The sequence below is a fragment of the Myodes glareolus genome, chromosome 6 (assembly GCF_982192425.1).
Source record: "Myodes glareolus chromosome 6, mMyoGla1.1, whole genome shotgun sequence".
In the NCBI taxonomy this organism is placed as follows: domain Eukaryota; kingdom Metazoa; phylum Chordata; class Mammalia; order Rodentia; family Cricetidae; genus Myodes; species Myodes glareolus.
Genome location: NC_142031.1, coordinates 22895212 through 22914301, shown reverse-complemented (window position 1 = coordinate 22914301; position 19090 = coordinate 22895212). Strand labels below are relative to the sequence as shown.

At 48.0% G+C, this 19090-nt stretch overlaps 1 protein-coding gene across 7 annotated transcripts in view; it reads left to right on the top strand.

The window, feature by feature from the left end:
* The window catches only part of Mgll (monoglyceride lipase), a 165114-nt gene that overhangs the window by 101087 nt on the left and 44937 nt on the right, over positions 1–19090 (top strand). The window contains exon 1 of one of the 7 annotated variants that reach the window (XM_085690596.2): positions 13518–13593. The exons of the other annotated variants lie outside the window; for them this stretch is intronic. Coding sequence (XP_085546722.2) covers positions 13533–13593 — 61 coding nt within the window. The 5' untranslated portion in view covers positions 13518–13532. Of the gene's footprint in view, positions 1–13517; positions 13594–19090 lie in introns of those variants that run through there. 7 annotated transcript variants of the gene reach the window in all.

The following is a 19090-nucleotide window of genomic DNA, read 5'->3' as shown; positions in this document are numbered from 1 at the left end:
CCGGATTCAGAAAGGCCACTTTGTCTATCTGATACAAGAGTAGATAATTAAATGATGCCGTTGGAAGGAGGGACAGGGGAGCTGTGGCAGTGACTTGAGTCTCCTAGGAGAGAGAGCTGCAGCCACACACAGAGAAGCTCATGTGAGAAAAACAGCCTGCTAGGTGATTTTTGTCCACAAAGATCTGTGAATTTGATTTGCCAGGAGCTCCTTTTAAGCTAGATGTATGCACGTGTCCCGGTAATTGAGATTATTAACTAAATTCTTCCCTATTACAGCTGTGATGTTCTCGGCTGCTCTGCAGTCAGCCCTGGTTATATTGGTGAGCCTGTTGTTTGGGAGATAATATTCCAGGGTTCTCCCCAAGGCTTTTGCTATGGGGACTCTGTCATTATTAAGCCCAATACTCTGCTCACTAGAAAATCCCAAGACAGGAATGCTTTGTCCTGCTGCATTCGTCTCCATTAAAATCAGTTGTGGCCGTTGTTATATGCTGGGGACATCTTGAGAGAATTGTTGCGCTGAGCACCCTGAATCTCTGGCATCTGTCTTTAAGCTCAGCAGCGGCCCGCTTATCAGATAAACTAGGCCAGATGAAGTCAATGCGAGGCTTTGTTTATATTGCCTGACTGCGGTGCTTAGAAAAACCATTTTTAAAGGATTCTTTTTTTTTTTTTTTTTCAGAGTTCAGGGAGAAAAGAAGCAGCCCACTTTTTGATGCTGCCGGAAAAAATAAATAAATAAATCTGGAGTTGAGGCAGGGCTGTCTGTGATATTCTAAATGGAGGGCGGGGATGGCTGGATTCACCTGTTCCAAGTTCCCAGAATGACACATTGAAAATGCCTCTGCATGTGTCAAAGGGAACCCAACTGAGCATGTGTATATGTGCACACGCATGTGCTTGCTCTCCAGACAAGGGCACAGCCCCACACACAGCGGCTCCAAGTCCCGCTCGAAGGCGAGTCCAAGCCATCTAACTTGGACCTGTTTGAGCCATCCCCATCCTTCACTTCTCTCACCTTCCATGTGGGCCATGATGCTGTCGGATTGCTGAGATAACAGAGAGAAAGGGCCTAGCTGGGGTTCAGGGGGAACCTCCCCTCCAGGACTCTTAAAGATGCAGGGTAGACCAGCTGCTGTGCTGTGCCCCCAAATGGTCATGTCCCCAAGACAGGAACAGCTCAGCTGGGGATGGAAGGTTCTTATCCAGGCACTGCTGCCTTCAGCTGGGTCGTCTCAGACCTGCAGAGGCCATGGGGCGATAAAGGGAAGGCATAGACAGGAGACGTTCAGTGTAGCAGCTGGACAGACGACCCACAGCAGCTTCAATGCTGCCATCCACAGTGCTCGTTCCAGAAGTGCCGGTGTCTGTAATCCTGATGCCGTGTGATGCCATAGTTCTCTCTGCTCAGCCACCTGCTGACTTCTCATTAGGTACACCCCCCGGGGCTGTGCTGTGCTATCTATCTGTCCATTTTTCTCAGCTTGCCTGCAGACAGAAATTTAGCTGTGCTTTCTATTTTATCTGTTGGAGTTTTCCAGAATGGCCTTGTGGGTTTGGACAGCTTACCGGAAGGGAAACCATGATGCTGTCCGTCACTGCTGCCTGCCAGCCCCTCTTGAGGCACTTTTCCTATGTTATTGCAAATTCCTTCCAAAGACTGAGGTTACTATTTCTATCTCATAGGTGGGAAATCTAAGGTAGAATAACCCAGGACACGATTCCCTTTGCACTGGAACCATTTATGGGTTCACTGTGTGAGACAGAAATCCCACAGCAGCCTAAAGAAAAGAAGTCTGGTTTCTCCCATGCCACAGAGACAGGCAGGGCAAGAATGACAAGGTACTCTCAACACCCCAGACTTTGTCCAGAGATTTGCTCCACAAGTGTTACAGATGTTACATGTCTGTAATGTTCACTCCTATGGACCCTGCTTCAGCCACATGACCTCCCACAGGAGTACTAAGTAGGATGAGGGAGGGGCTAAGCCCAGAGCTTTCTCAGAGATCTGAAACAGGTCCTGCCTGGATCCCACCAGCCAGAAATGCTTCCATGGTGCTAGCTGCAAGGGGGGCAAGGAAATAAAATTACCAACTGCTAATCCAAACAGTGCAGGGATACTGAAAAAGAAGAAGGGAGAGAATAGTCATGGCTGGCGTCCTCTGTACCACACCACTTTTATGGGCATTTCCTCTGTGGGTATATTCTGGATACGCTACTGAGTCACAAGGCCGTCTCTCATGTCATCCTTTTCCATAAGTCTGAGGTGACAGCTATTACAAGCGTCGGCAGTAATATGGGCTCGAGCTCCTAACTGCACATTTGTTCTGGGCGGGGTGTTGTGCAAAGAGGGGTTCACTGACACAGTAACTTATAGCCCGGCCTGCCCCTCAGAGCAGCAGCCCTACTCCAAAAGTGTGTGTGTGGTGCTTGTCGCGCTAGGAGGAATGGCTTCCCTCAGTTGAGGCAAGCATAGAGCGTCTCGTTGTCCTGTTCATTAGCCCCTCTCTCAGTCACAGAATCTCCCGATCATCAACACATAGCCTGGGCACTAGAACCATCACTGGTGTTTGTTGAATGGCTAGAAGAATTTATAACACATTAAAGGAGACAGAAGTGTTTCAGATCTGAGTGGTAGAACTTCCACATTGAGTCTCCGTAGGAGTGGGACCGATCACTGTCAGGACCTGTCACTGTGGAGTGGGTCTGGTGGCTCCCGAGCTCCTGAGTTTGGTGGCTAGGGGCCAGGGGAGCTTGTGAATGATGTGAGTGAATGTCCTGAACAGGGGAGCCACAGACCTGATATTTGGATGCCAAGGCAATGATCAGTGTCTCTGAGGTATCCAGATATTCCTTAGTTAAGAAAATGCCCTACAGACCTGCCTACAGCCCGATCTTATGGAGGCATTTTCTTAACTGAGGTTCCCTTCTCTCAGATGACTGTAAACTGTGTCAAGTTGATATAAAATTGGCTACCAAATCAAAACAACTCTGAGATTCCATCTTACACCTGTAAGAATTGTCAGATCCAAAACACTGACGACAATTTATGCTGGAGAGGATGTGGGGTAAAGGGAACACTTCTGCATTGCTGGTGGGAATGCAAGCTGGTACAGGCCCTTGGATGTCAGTGTGGCGATTTCTCAGAAAATTGGGAAACAACCTTCCTCAAGACCCAGTAATACCATTTTGGGTATAGATCCAAAGGATGCTCAATTGTGCCACAAGGACATGTTCTCAACTATGTTTATAACAGCATTGGTCATCATAGCCAGAACCTGGAAACAACCTAAATGCCCCTTGACCAAAAAAAATGGATAAGGAAAATGTGGTACATCTACACAGTGGAGTACTACACAGCAGAAAAAAAATAACGACATCTTGAATTTTACAGGAAAATGGATGGTACATCATTTTGAGTGAGGTAACACAGACACAGAAAGAAAGTTATCACATGTACTTACTCATAGGTGTTTTTTAAACATAAAAGCAAGGAAAGCCAGACTACAAACCCCAATCCCAGAGAACTTAGACAACAATGAGAACACTAAGAGAGACTTACATAGTTCTATTCTACATGGGAAGTAGAAAAAGACAAAATCTTCTGAGTAAATTGGGAGCATGGGGACCTTGGGGAAGGATTGAAGGGGGAAGGAGAGAGGCAGGGAGGGGAGCAGAGAAAAATGTAGAGCTCAATAAAAATCAATTTTAAAAAATTGGCTAGCAGAGAAGGTCACTGGCCACAGGGAACCCTGCTTTTGCCTTGGCTACCACTGAAACCCCTGGGGAGCCTGGATGGAGAGTGATGTCTGCCTCCCTCATCCTCAGGCCCCGCTGTCTTTGGCTTCAGTGCAGCCCAGACACTGCAGTTCTTAGCTACGGCAGGTGAGTCTAGGGCAGTCCAGGCTGAGAGCCAGGGCAGGGTAGGCAACAAAGCCCCTCTGATCTGTAGGATCGTGCATCTTCTGATTTAGCCAGGCACTAAAGTCTAAGCAGGGAGGAGCAGGAAGGAGAGGGAGCCTTGGGCTGCTGAACTCTGACCTATAGAGGATCCCTGTGGAGAGGTAAGCTGGGAGGAGCGTTCATTGCTGGGAAGAGCTCCTCCGAGCCTGGCCTAAGGGAGGGGACCCATGACAAGGCCCAGAAAGAAGCAGTGCAGGTGGGCCGGGGTAGGGGGATCTCAGCACATCCGCACAGGTAGAGACACCAGAAGGGGGTTTCCTGTGGCCTTCTAAACATAGCGATTGGAAGCCATAGTGGGTGTGCATGCAGTCACTGGGTCTGCAGCTGCTCCTGTGACTCACTCGGAACCCCTCGGCCCTCCATGTGGGCATCCTGGCCAGCTTGACTGTGGAGACAGAGGAAGGAGGCGCAGCGCCTGCCTTGGAGAGGCAACAGGATCGACCACCCTGGCACCTTTGTCTCATTCCTTAAAGCATTTCACCTTTCCCAGCAAGTGTCCTCCTGTTTCTCTAACAGGACTTGTTAAAAATACTGTTGTCAGGGTGTCGCTAGACTTCAGAGCACCTGCTCACTGTGTGTGAGGCCCTAGGTTCCATCCTAGCCCCACTTAAAAAAAAAATAGGAAGATGAGGGAAAGAAAGGGAAGGAGGAGGCAAGAAGAAAGGAAAGAATGGAGGAAGAAGGATAGAAAGGAGGAAGTAAACTTGAGGGAGTTTACTGAGTCCAGCTTTCTATTTACACAATATAAAGAAAGCATCCTTGGCAAATTAACAGTGAATTAATTATCTACAAATATTTGAGAGAAAGTGCTAAAGGAAGATTTAAAAAAACACAAACCCCCGAGCCCTCAGCTAGGGTGTGAGAAAAGAGGAAGTGTAGAGGGTTGGCCGTGGGTGTTGCGATGAGATTGTATGCAGGGTTGGACTCCGTGTGGATACATACAGCACTGAGAAAATTCAGGGGCAAGCCTGAAGGTGACCTGTGGTGGTTTCCCCGCAGGAGTCAGAGCTGATTCGGGGCCCTGTGAGATGTACTCTGTTAATAGAGGAGGTGGCCGCCAGCTGCAAGTCACACACGTCTGTCAGAAATGCTTGAGAATGTGTTGACACCATTTCTCGCCTTCGTAAATACAAGAGTGAAAATAACAGGGGAAGTTGTTTGCTGATGCTCTGGAGGCCCGGCTGACTTGGGGTGGCAGGGAACAGGAGGAGGTGCAGGGACAGGGGTCCTGCCGCCCTCAGAGCACTGGGAGCCTACAGCCCCTGGCGTTTTCCCCTTCCTGCCCCGCCTCTTTAATGTCATTGGGCATTATTCAATTACACACATCCAGACCCTCGGTTTTTGTGTAAATCTCTGATGTGAATTTGTATCAAAATGCAATTATTTGCCTCTTTCCTGGTTACGATGAGATCCCTGCCAGCTTTAGTTGGCTCATCCATAAGATGAGGGCAGCAACAAGAAGAGAAATCTCCAGTGCTGAGTCTGTGAGCAAGCCAGCTCTGCCATTCAGGGGGCACCAGCACCCCTAGATTTTCAGGTTCGGCCAACCTGTCAGAATCTGGGCACATGCACACCGATGGACATAGGCCCCCTTGACACCAGTGCTGCTGGCCTTGGACCCACTGTGGGAGCCATTAACTCATACAAGGGCACCTTGTGTCTGTGAGACTCTGCACATGTCCGAGGAAGCAGGGGCAGGGAGGAGCTGCAGACAAGAATTTGGGGCGGGATTTCAGAAGATGCCTCGTGGTGGAGGGGAGGATAGTTAGGAGGGTCCACGTGAGGACTCCCAGGCCTTCATTCTCTGGAAACTAACTACTGTCTGACTGTATACTCAACACCATCTGGGAACCGGGACAAGTTACTCGACCATGCTAAACCTCAGTATCCTCATCAGAGAGCGGAATATTGAAATGTCTGTCTTGAACTAGAATGTTGATTACTTTGTCACATGAATGGAAGGGGTGCTGTTGTTTTTGTTTCTCCATAAATAGTACGACCTGGCCTTGGATTCACAATCCCCCTGCCTCAGCCTGCTAAGTGCAGGGGTGGCAGGTTATATCTCCATTCTTAGTGCAGATGGAATTGTTACGGAAGATTCTGGTACAGTGTTTGCTATTGTTTGGTTCCAGGGTGTCCTCAAAGGTCCATGTGTTGAAGGCTCAGTCCTCAGATGAGTGGAGGTGGGGACTTTAAAAAGGTGAGGCCTAGTGGGAGGTCATGGGTAGGGGTTAAGGTTTGCCTCTCTTTAGCTGTCCAGCCAGGAGGTGAGTAACTTTGCCCCATCACACATGGCCACTATGATGTGCTACCTCCCATAAGACAAAAACAAAGCCTCATTACCAGAGACTGACTGACCCCCTCCATAACCATGAGCCAAAAATACACGTCTCCTCTTTGTAAGTTGAAAAGCCCGGGCGTTTGGCTACAGCGACACAGTAATCCAGCATTAGAGGTTCTTGGTAGCCTCGGGCCCCGTGGTTCAGCTCCTTGCCAACTGACAAATCCTAAACATTGAATTGTTGTTGTGTGATTTTTCTGAGTCAGAGTCTTGCTAGGTAGCCCAGGCTGGCCAGAACTCAGTGTCTCCCTGCCTTGGCCTGCCCAGCACAGGGATTGAAGACATTTGCCACCACATCCAGCATCGAATTCCATCTCTTAACAGCGGAGACTTGCCTGAGCCGGCATCACTCTGATGCTCTTAAGTTTGGAATTGCTGATGTTGGCTCGTTTCTACAGCTAAACTGAGTGGCTACAAATTTTCTTTGGGGCACAGTTTTCTGTCTTATAAAACAGAGTCCCTGAGGACTCAGAGGGTCTTGAATCTCTTTAGTCGGCTCATGTGCCCACTCAAGAAGCACAGGAAGTGCCTTCCATGAGGGTCAGTGAGGACTAGGCCAGAGCCCTCCAGGGCCCTGCAGTTTAAGATCCCATTCCCATGTGTTTCTGAATGTCCCATCCTTGCCATCAGCCGTGAAGTACAGAGTTGTATGGCTGTTCTCTCTGGCATGTGACCTGCTCACTGCCCCTGAAACCTTGACCTTGCTGCTTACTGTCTGGGTGACCTCAGGAAGATTTCAGAGCCTCCCTGCTCTATCTCATAAAATGGGACAGTAGTCCGTGCACAGTGGCACTCAGTATGCAGAGCTTCTTAGACGGCAGTTTGACCATAATAGAGGTGTTGAAGGAAGAAGCCCCAAAAGCAGATGGGCCCTGGCGCAACAGATAAAGCAAGCAAGACTTTGTATCAGAAAAAAAAAGGGGGCTCATTCTGAAAGTCTCACCACTGAAACTGTCATGCTCTGGGAGGGGTGGTGCGCACTTTTAATCCTAGCACCCTAAAGGCGGAGGCAAGTGTAGCGCTATGAGTTCAAGGGTAGCCTGGTCTACGTAGCAAATTCCAGGCAACCCTGGGCAACATAAGTGGGACTTTGTCTAAAAAACAACTACCATACATTGTTACTATAGTCCAGCCGACTTCCGGAACCTTCCCTAGGGAACCCGGGAGCCACTGCTCTACCTTTGTCAGGATGATCAAGAGACCAAGATGGGCAGCTGGAGAGAACCAGAAAGAAGACTGTTGGGAGGGGACAGATCTGGCAGGTTCCAAAGCCCAAAGACTGACCAGGTCTCCATAGGAGGTCTTGTATAGGCTCTGCAATGAGTGGATGCACCCTGGGGTAGAGCTGGAGGAGGAGGTGTCCCCAAAAGCAGGAGCATGGAGTGTGTAAGGGGGGAGGAGTCCATGCTCTGAAATTGCAGAAATCTTCATAGGGCATGACAATGTGACATCACAGAGCCTCAGTTTCCCTGCCTGTGCCTCTGAAGTACTGTGTGTACCTGTGAGGACTTCGTGAATGATTAGCAGCTCAAAGAAAGCCTGCTACCCTTCCCCCAGCCACAGATCCTTTCTCTACATCAGACCTTAGGCACTGCCTTTACACAGAGAAATTTTCTTTCTTTTTGCAATCTCCTCAAATTGACTGTTTCTGTCATTTCTAAATGGAAACCTTTCTTTTGTATTTTGATTTGTTTGTTTGTTTGTTTTTCAAGACAGAGTTTCTCTGTAGCTTCGGAGCCTGTCCTGGAACTAGCTCTTATAGATCAGGCTGGCCTCGAACTCACAGAGATCTTTCTTGTGTATTTTGAAAATGACGTGGGAAAGCTGCTTAAGTCTCCTGCTTTTTCTGGAAGCTGATCCAGGCCGCCCAGGGACGATTCTTGCAGGCTTCCACTGCTGCCGTCTTCTTCCCTGTGCTGCCCCTTGTCACTAACTCCAGCATCCTTCGTCGGTGCGGTGTTTGGCTTAGAACTTCCTGGCCTTCCTGACCCCAGATTCACAACCTTGTGCCTCACTCTCCCGAGTGCTAGGATTTCAGGTGTGTACCACTATGCCTGGCACAAACTTTTATATTATTCTTATTACCTTTGTTTGTGCTTGCGTGTACACACGCTCACGCTAGAGCACACGCTTGCCACAGCATTTGTGTGGAGGTCAGAGGACAGCTTTGGGAGTCCCTTCTTTCGCTCCCACCACTTAGTTCCCAGAGTTGTCAGGTCTGGTGGCGAGTGTCTTTATCCACGGTGCCCACTGAGCCATCTCTCCTGGCCACGTTAACTGTGTTCGCATACACGTGAGCAGCAAATGATCCCGAAGAAAGGTGCAGTGTGAGCCTTCGAGCTGCCCATGAGTCAGGTACCCTGTTCGCTCAGCTGCATGGGAGTGACAGGAACCTGCAGGGTGTGTGTCTGGTGGCAGCGATTTGGGGCTCTGACAGCTGAGCTGGGGGGTGGGGCAGGGCCAGGCAGGCCATCTTCCCTGAAGGCTGTGGGAGCTGCCAAGTGATTTTTCTGTTTGGAGTATTTCAAGAGGAATTTACCCTGAAGACATAGTCACTGGTCCAGAATTACTCATGTGGTCCCTCAGATGAAAATATTTAAGGTTTCCTGGCGAAAAAGAAAGCAGAATCGCTCTGGGGCTCTAGAAGAGGCAGTTTCTGAAGTGTTTAAATGAGTCACTTGTTGAAGGAGGAAAGAAAGCGAGATTGCACATGGTTCTGTCGAAAAGAAAGCTTGAGCAGGGAGGGTGCCTGCTCCAGAGATGATGCTCTCTGTGGTCCTGGGAGTGAGAAAGCTTGGCCTATTATAGGTTATACCCACAATACTTTTATGTATCGTGGGTTATATCTGTTATCATGCATATTATGGGTTACACCCAGGTGTAGAGAAGAAGCACAGACTCTGAGGTCTGGGTTCCCTTAAACTACTGGCTTTGTGACCCTGGACAGATCACCTAATCTGTCTGAGCCTATTTTCTCACCCTCTGCAGCAGAGGACCCCAAGTTTCAGTCCCCTGGGGTCAGTAGCAAGTTCGCTAATTCATGGAGCATACCCAACCCAGGAAACCCTTCTGATACTGGCTGTGGCTGGTGGTTCCTTACTAGGCTTGGAGAAGTCTGACCCCTACATGTCCCTTTACTGGAACCCATGTGCATCAGGTCCAGAGGAAAGTTCGTTTCCCCAAATCCTAGAGGCTAGACAAAAGTCAGCATTCCTCAGGAATTTGTGAAGCCGGGTCTCCTCTACCAAAGGACAGATGGCTGTCGGGGGTGCCTGTTAGTGTACCAAAGTGCTTGCTGACCTCCAGGCTCCCTCAGAACCTGTTACACATTTCAGAGTTGATGCTGGCCTGCTTGCTCTCCCCAGCCTTTTCTTGCCTTCCCCGCTGCCTTAAACTTCCCTAGCTCATAGACTTCTTCTCCTCCTCATAACCCTGCTATTTTTGCTATGCCCTCTTCGTTGCCTTCTCTTTTGCCCTCCCTCTGTCTTCCCCATGCTCTTCCTCTCCTCTCTTTCTTCCTCTCTCTCTCTTCCTCGCTCTTCTTCTCTCTCTTCCTCTTCCTCACCCTCTTTTCCTCGTTCTCACATGCATTTTGCTCTGCTTCTGCCTCTCTCCTGGTCATGTTCAATCTACTACTTTCTCTCTCTGCTCTGGACTCTTCCAGATGTCTCTGCCTGTTCTTCCGTCATATCTACAATAAAAACCATCCCCTTAACCATACCATTGTCATGTCGTCAGTTTATATAATGAGCTAGTCCTTATGGTGTGTGCCCTTTCACAGTCTGTGCAGGTTGCTTACCACAGTGGTGTGTACATGAGTCTTCAACTGGGTACTGTACTCCACCCTCCCCAGGATGCTAAGGCTAGAGAATCCCTTGAACCCTGTGTTCAAGTTTACTTAAAAAATAAGACCTATCATAGCACAAAGTGATATTTCTTTTTTTAATGTAATCTATTTTTATTTTATATTCATTGGTGTTTTACCTGCATATATGTCTGTGTGAGGATGTCAGAAGCCCTGGAACTGGAGTTACAGACAGGTGTGAGCCACTGTTGTGGGTCCAGGGAATTGAACCTGAGTCCTCTGGAAGAGCAGCCAGTGCTTTTAACCACTGAGCCATCTCTTCAGCCCCAAATGATATTTCTTATTAATGGTTATTTTACTCCTGATTATTTTGGCAAGGAGCCTTCCGAACCTTGTTGATGTGACTAATGACAGCGTTGGAGAAGGTCCAGTTACTGTGGCAGAGGGGCACACAGCTCATAAAATACAGGCCTGCGCACCCCACAGCTCAGCTCTTACCTATGGCCCGGAATGGCCCTTGCTCTTCCAGGACTTCCCATCCTTTGGTCCATGTACTCTGCGTACCAGGCCTGTGGCTAAGACACCCAGAGGCCAATTGTGCAGCACAGGGCCTCCACACAGGAGGTAGAGGAGATGAGGAGAAGCCACTCCCACTCTGCAGCCCCTCTGCCTCTGCCTGGGCAGCCCCTTTGCTTCCCTTCCCCCAGGCCCTTAGGCTCTAGGAGCACAAAGGAGCTGCAGTGGGTCATCCATCCATAAGGAAAAGCATGCTCTCACCCCAGGGCATGTCAAAGTGGGTTTCTGCCTTGAGTAGAGAGAGGCCTATTGGGGAGGGGTTACTGACCTCAACAATAGAGCTGGGCTCGCTGGGTACCAGAAAGTCATAACTAAACACGGTGTAAAAATGCGAGGAATGAGGAGCTGCAGAGACAGGGGTGATAGAGACCCTCAGAAAGACAGCATGAGGCTGCCCAGCCCAGAGTGTGCCCAGAGCTAGTGGCAGTGCTGCAACCCAGACACCCTGGGCATGTGGAGAATTCAGCCTGGAAGAGACAAAGCCAGGCTGAAGCCCCATGGTTAGACAAGGCTCCTCTCCTAATGGTGTGTGATGGAGGCCACTACAGGGGTGACATACAGAAGCATGGGCTTGACGACAGGTATGGCAAAAGTTTGGAGATGTCTAAAACAGCCCAGGGGGAGGAGGATGGTGCTGATGCCAACTGCTTGGCCAGCTCCTACCAGCAAACCCGTCAGGATGTCCCAGAGGTGGGCATTGGGGTCAGGGAGATACTGGCTGCTGCCCCCACCGTGAATTTGTACTTCTACCTTAAGCAATTGTCCATGATGGCCGGGGTGCCTGACCAGGGTGCCCCATCTCTTTCCCAACACACAGCTTCATGCAAGTGGCAGAACTTTTGAGAGTTAACGCTGACTGTGACGGGGCAGCAACCTCTCCAATGACCCAACCACCCTGAAACGTCCATGTTCTGGTCAGCATAGTGGGGTCCACCTCACACCTCTCTCAGTACCCACCACCACCACCACCAGACTCTTATATCCCTAATTTGCTTTAGGATGGCATTTACCGAAGGGGTGTATTTTTAGTGTCCGGGTCATATGTTCATTTCCCAGCTAAACTTGGCTCCTCCGGTGTTGTTAACTTTCCATCTCCCTCCTTCACCACTGAGGTTTTGGCCACTCAGGCCAGGTATGACAATGACATCTGTGACAAGAATAAACTGACCTCCTCCCTGAGGACCACTGTCCTCGGATTACCCTCGTTTCCACTTTCCCACAGCTGGAGTTCCATTTCTGGGTGAGTTTGAGAATGGGGAGCAATGAGAGGAAAGGGGCAGGTGCAGGGAGGACTCTGGGGGCTGAGCTCAGCGCAGAGGCTGAGTGGACAGGAAGAGTCATGCAGCTGGACACAGCTGGATGCAGGCAGGTGCTGTGTCCACCTGAGACACGGGATACCACTGGACAAAAGTCAGATGGAGAGGTCGTCATTTGTCAGCGGTTAAGAGCAAGCTCATCCCAGAAAGAGCTCTACCCAGGAGAGGGGGAGGGTAGGATTTATAAAGCCAAAACCATAATTACATCATAACAGAGGCAGGCCAGGGGCAGAAGTTTTAATTCAGTTGATTAAAACAACCTGCTTTATGTAATAAAACAATAGACCTCTCCAAACTGCAGGTGCGGCTGCATGAGCCTGCTCTCCTCTGCAGGATGTGCTTAACAGGGACGGGGAGCGGTTGCACGGAGCATGAGGCAAAATGGAGTCACTCTGGGCAGTTCATTCCCCGCCGGTCTCGGGGAGAATCAAATCATTGACTCATTATACAGGGGTTACATTGGGTCCTTCGGTACATTAATTGAACAAATGCTGTCCGTTGTAGAGACAAAGTTTAACAGCCAGTTAAATAAGGAGGGACTGACCATTAGACATAGGGCAAGAAGACCTGAGAGGCCTGTGAGTAAGGTCGTCAGCCATGATTCCAATCAGGCCAGCTACAGACTCAGGAATTGTTGGCCTCTCCTTCTCAGCAGCTAGTCGAGTTAAGCCTTTTGCAGAGTTGTAAGGCTCTATTTATTTTTAGGAAAATATTTATATCATCTACAAGGACCAACTGTTATTTGGATGCATAGTCAGGCATAATTCGTTTAAGAAATGAGTTTTTAAAATTTTTTTTAATAGACCTATTATTCCCTTATACAGCAGAACTAGTAACAGTTCTTTTTGAGTCTGAGTCCAGGTCTGGGAGGCCGGTGTGGCTAACCATACCGGAAGCATTATCAAACTTCAGCCATGCATAGACCTGTTGGTGTCCAGGTTTGCAAGGGGAACAAGGCTGAAGAGCCGGGCCCCAGGATGACAACTGTAACTTCGCGTGGTGCTGACTGGCTCTGTGGCAGAGCCTCTGTCTTTTATGTAAAACTCCCCTGGGGGACTCCTCACCAAGTCAGGTGTTGACTTTTGAGCCCTGGGATTAGCTGTGCCAAGAGGAGGAGAATTGAAAGGCAGGGGAAAGGGCATGGCCTATTGAGCTGTAGCATTTCTCATAGCAGTTGGGTGGCAGGCTTGGGCACCGCCCCCCCATCCCCCCCCCACAGCCCCCGTTCACAGTGACCTCAGGTTTCAGGAGATAGTGAATGAAAACTCATTGCTCTTTATCTGAGACATTTAGGATGTGGATGCAGATCCTCCACCAGATCGGAGAATTTATCCCCCACACCTCACCCCCACCCTACCCATGTCATAGGTGACATGGGGAGACGTTTCTATTCCCTAGAGATAAGGAGAAAGCTTTCCTAGCCAGATCTGCACAGCCAGATCTGCACAGCCAGAGACAGCAGACGCTGGCAAGTCTGATTTCCCCATGCCTCCCTGTCCTGAACAGAGGCTAGCATGTAGTTTGCTGTGATGGGGCCTGTGTCCCACGCAAGGAAAACGGTCCTTCTTGAACCTGGGGATGGCCTATCATGTAAGTGTATTATAAAATTTACCCATGTTACTCATGTATTAAAATTTCCATAACCAGTTTTTAAAAGACAGCAGACTTTAAATACTATTTTATATTAAACAAACTCTAAACTTGCTTTTTTTTGGAACTTGTTTTGTGTTACCTGCTTTAGGCTTAACTTTGATACCGTATGCAGAAGATGCATAATGGGAGGTAGAAGCTGGTGTCTCCCTCCAGCTTTGTCCCTGTAAATGAATTACATTTGTACTTTGTGTGACCACAGGCATAATCCTAGGCGTATTAAGGGCATTTACTCATTTATAGGGTGAGTGATAATAAATTGTTATTTTTTATTTGCTTTAATGGTTTACAATAAACTAGCAACTGTCATGGGATAGGGTTTTTGTACACTAAAGCAATTTATCCCTTTTAAGATTTTTGAGTTTTGAAAGTTACAGAGTTTGAACTGACGCTCTTTTAGTAACAAAACAAACCTAAACCAAAAATACAGTCCGTGGAAGAACTGGGAACTTTATTTTCGTGATCCTTTTATGGTGTACTTTTACAAAATCTAAATCAGTTTAACGGATCTTTCGTATCAGGTAGCTCATTTTATCACAAAGAGTATAATCACAGGAGCGAACAGGAGGGTCGGCTTCCAGAAGGAGGCATTTCTAAGAATAGAAAGCGGCACACTTAACTGCAGCTGTGGTCAGGACTCAGCGTCTCCAAACGGTTCAAGTTTAACAAAGTTAACAAAGACACAATGACCAGGCATTTTCAAGTCAGTTTTTATTACATAAGTAGATCATTATAACTTTGGGAACATTAGCAGATTTTAGCCGTTAAGCATTTTAACCTTAAATCTCCTCTCCTATAAACCCTGAACAACATATTCACACCTTTTGTGACTGGCTTTGAGCTTTTAATGGTTTTGTCTCTATCTTTATTTATATAATTTATCTTATCTAAAATAATTTAGCACTTTTTATGGTCTCACTGATCCTGAGAGAGAGTTTACATCTCGGTAAGAGATTCAGCAATATCAATAACCTTGAATGAGAGAGAAAGTTTACATTTCAGTAAGAGATTGAACAATACCAATGATCGTGGATGAGAGAATGTTTTTGTAAACGAGAACCAAGAAGGGGGCTGGGGTTACCCAAAGAGCTAAACATCTGTAATTACATCTTAACCTTTACCTATAAATCCCCTTGATTAAACAATTAAAAATAGATAAATATCACAAGGCATCATAATATTAACAATTACCATTTGCTCTAAGAAATTTTCCCTAAACAGGAGTGGGAGAGGGGGGACTTAGGCAGTATCTGTCTTTGGGGCCTTTACCCAGTATGTATAGCGGCTTTTCGACAGCTGCAGAGGTGAACACATCCCCTCTGTTCTGAGTTTTCTAGCCTGTATGCCCTACTTTCTGCAGAAGACCTTGAGGTGTTATGCAGTAAGTAGCTGGGAGTTGTGCCAGGATGCTCAGGTGAGGGGCCAGTGACCTTGCCTACCTCCTCCCTCCTGAGGGAATACTTACATTGCATAAGCCCAGCTGTGATTATTTTGAGCAGGCACAGCTGGAGTTATGAAGATGACAGTTGTGCGGCTTAGAAGTTTCTAGGCAACATCATCTTAATAATAAAAGGCTGAATCCAGATTCCGCGGTAGGGCAATGCAGTAAATTAGTATTACCTGTGTGTATTCTGCTAAGCCATTGGGCCTTGTAAGTCTCTGGATAAACCTTACAGAAAACATAAGACAGACTTTATGACTTACGCAGCCTGTGGTTGGTTATTTATCACAATCATCATTCAAGTGATGTTTACAACATCTCACAGAATTTGGCTGACTGTGATGCTGGAGTTATTATGGAGAGATTTTAGACATGGAATCTCTTTTATCCTTTCTATGTATGAGCGTCTCGTTAGCTGGTTTTATTATAGGCATCTGTAATCCATGGGATAAGCAATAGTAGCCTTATAGCTGTTCTCAAACACACAATGCTTTTTTTTTCCTGGACTGTTCTATTGTTCTCCTTTTCCCTGCTACAGAGTCGGGGGAGCCAGCAGGACAGGGCCTTTGCAGGAAACAGAGACAAACATACTTGGTCTGAAGTGGGCAGTCAATCCTGTCTGTAGAGCCAACTTCTCCGTGAGCTAAAACAGTATATGACAGTTTTTCAAGATTATCCACACCTGATAATCTTATTTATTTAAATAAATAAAGGCATTTATTTCTCTATAAGACTGAACCCAGTGACCTACGTATCCATAACCAATTTTATGTGTATCTGCAGATGGGGCCAGATAACCTGAAAAGTTTAGTATGTTTTCTCCATCTTAAAAAGATATTGATTTGCGGGGTAATATAATGATTCTTCTGTAAAGCAGGGAAATCATGGCTCTTTTGTGGGTCAACCCTGTAATATATATATTTTTTCACCTTGGCCCTTTTAAACTTTTAAGTGCCTGTAAGCTAGGGGCCATTAAACAGAAAATCCTAAAAAGCAGACATCTAAGGAACCCAGAAAGTGGTAGAAACAAAAGCAAGACTATCCAGGCTTGATGGTGCCGAAACAAAGGCAGACCGCAGGCAGAGGGCAAAGGAGAGCCAAGAACAGAAAGAACATCCTATCTCAAAGGATGCCCGGTAGGAGACCCAGGAGAAAGGACCCAGCACAGCCTTTATCTCCAGTCTCCTGCCAAAGCCATGCAGCCAAGGGACTCTCCCCCACAGGAAAACTGGCCACACGCTCCTTGGCCATCTGAGGTGGGGTCCTATGCTCACAGCAAGACTGCCAGGATGTCTGGGGTCTCCCCAGTGGTAAAGAAAGGCAGCTTAGCCACTGCCCTCCCCGCAGTTCCTGCCCTGGTACCTTTCCGCGGCCACCTTGTGCCCTGCACACCAGGCTCTCCTGCCCTGGTTGGGACCTTGGCATACAAGACTGTCTGACCCACTCCCATATGGCTGGGGAAACCCTTGGGAGAATGGAGCAGGAGTTGACTAGGTTTGGACTCTAGGCATGACCGCAAGGCAGCGTTGGGTGGCAGGGATGAGAGGGCTTGAGATCAGAGAGGTGTGGACAATGGAAAGGGGGAGGAGCCAAGTGAGAGGGGAGACTTGGAGTTTACCAGACGCACGAATACCATGTCAGAAAAGAGTTTGGCACCACTGGTGGAGCGTAGACCACAAGGGCAGAGGAACTCTTCCCAAAAGAGGAGGGGAGACCTGGGTCGGCTTTTAAGCCAAAGTGAACTCAGAGAGTGAGCTGGTTCTCTGGTCCCCAGGGAAACCAGGGAAAGGGACTGAGGTGGCTATTCTTGGTTGTAAACTTGACTACATTTGGGATTAACTAAAACTCAAATGGCTGGGCACACCTGTGAGGGATCTTTTTTAATTAAACCATTGCAAGTGGGAACACACACCTTTAATCCAGATCTTCTTGGGTGGGAAGCTCCACTTTTAATCTGGACCGCACCTTCTGCTGTCAGCCTATGTAAGGACATGGGAGAAGGAAGCTTGCTCTCTTTGCCTGCTTGCTCTTGCCTTGCTAGCAAGTCCACCCCTTTATCGGCACTAGAGCCCACTTCTGTGGGATTCTGGCACATACTGAAGACAACTGGGCCATCCAGCCTTGTGGACTGAGCAACTGCTGGATTCTTGGACTTTTCATTCATAGGCAGCCACTGTTGGGATGGCGGGACCGAAGCCTGTATGTCATTCTAATAAATCCTCTGTGTGTGTCCGTGTTTATACACACATACATGAGAGATATATGTGGAATTTATTTGTTCTATAAGTTCTGTTCCTCTAGAAAACCCTGACAGAATGCAGGCACAAACGAAAAGGCACAGAGCAATAGCGGAGCGAGAATAAACGAGCTGAACCGTGCAGTCACTCACTCAGGCATCCATGGAGACAGAGATAAGACAAGGATTTAAGCAAAAGTTCACAGCCAGGATTTCCTCAGTGTCTTGACTCCAAGAGGAAGGTGCTGGGGAGGGGGTCCCTGTCCATACTCAACTCCCATACTAGAGACTAACCTAGACAGAAATGCCAAAACCTGTTTCCCATGAGGCCCAGAGGACTTGGTCAGTTTTGGTATTGGGAAACACAGTGATCATTCTGGAATTCTCTGGCCCTGGCGTAAGAGTTACAGGAACCCGGAATGTCTCGGAGTCACCTCCTCTGTAATATTTCACCAAGCCAGAGAGACACAGAGTAAGGCCTAGCCCCTTGAGTGGCAGAAATCTCGCTCCGGCCTCCAAATGAGTCCACACAAGAGACGGTGAATCCTGCTAGGTAAAGTCTGTTGAGAGCAGGCTCATTCCGGAAAGACCTCTCGACTCTGAAGAGGGGAAGGGCAGGGTTTATAAAGCTAAAACCGCAACTACATCACACAAGAGGCAGGCCAGGAACAGAAGCTTTAAAAGTTTCAGTTCAGTTGACTAAAACAATTTATTTTATATTGTCAAACAATGGACCTCTTCAAAACTTCAAGTGCAAATGCATGAGAATGCTCTACTCAGCAGGACGCGGTCAGTGGGGACTGGGGAGCAATTGGCAAAGTACAAGATGAAATCAGCTAAAACTTGGACAAAATGGAGTCACTCTGGCAGTGTCTAGGTCTCTAGAGGAGACCCAACCCATCAGACAGTCTGACGACAGGCTGTAAGCAGAGCCTTAGTAAGCAGAGGTTGAATTCTTAGGTATGTCTCCAGGGCCACCAGTTCTGAGCTGACCTTGTTCTGGAGGCGCTGGGCAGCCATAGCAGTGGGACACTGGCCAGGTGTGTTAGCTTCACGTTGAGGGGGTGTAATATGGAGCTGTGATTCAGTTTTCTTGTAGTGGCCTGTGGTACACACCTATAACCCCAGCATTCAGGAGGCCAAAGCAACGGGATCAGGAGTTCATAGCCAGCCTGGTCTAGTCTACAGAGTGAGACCCTATCGTAAAATACAAATTAAATTAAGCAAGACAGTGGTGGCACACATCTTTAATCCCAGCACTCCAGAGGCAGAGACAGAGGGATCTCAGTGAGTTCGAGGCCAGCCTGGTCTACAAAGTGAGTTCTAGGACAGCCAGGACTGTTACACAAAGAAACCCTGTATCAATAAATAAATAAATAAATAAATACAGGCCAAACATAAATCCTGGAGGCACTGTGCCCTGTGGAGCCCTTTCCTGCAGGACTCTACTATCCTGCATCCCTGCATCCCTGGCTGCTGGGATGGCTCAGAAGAGCCTGGCTGTGGCTACATGTGTGCCGCTGCAGCTCCGCAGAACTGGCTCCACACCATGCCCAGCCACCATCTAAATTTAAATCCTCTGCATCCTGGTTAGGTAACAAGGACCTGGACTCTGCTGCTGCTTCTAAATTCTGACAATTTTCCTAAAGACAGTCACAGAAGGTGGAGCATGTGTCTGTCCTCAGTCACCAATCAGTGGGACACAATGTGATATTCTAGCACTCTTGAGGAGGAGGCAGGGGGAGGAAAGCTGCTGAGGT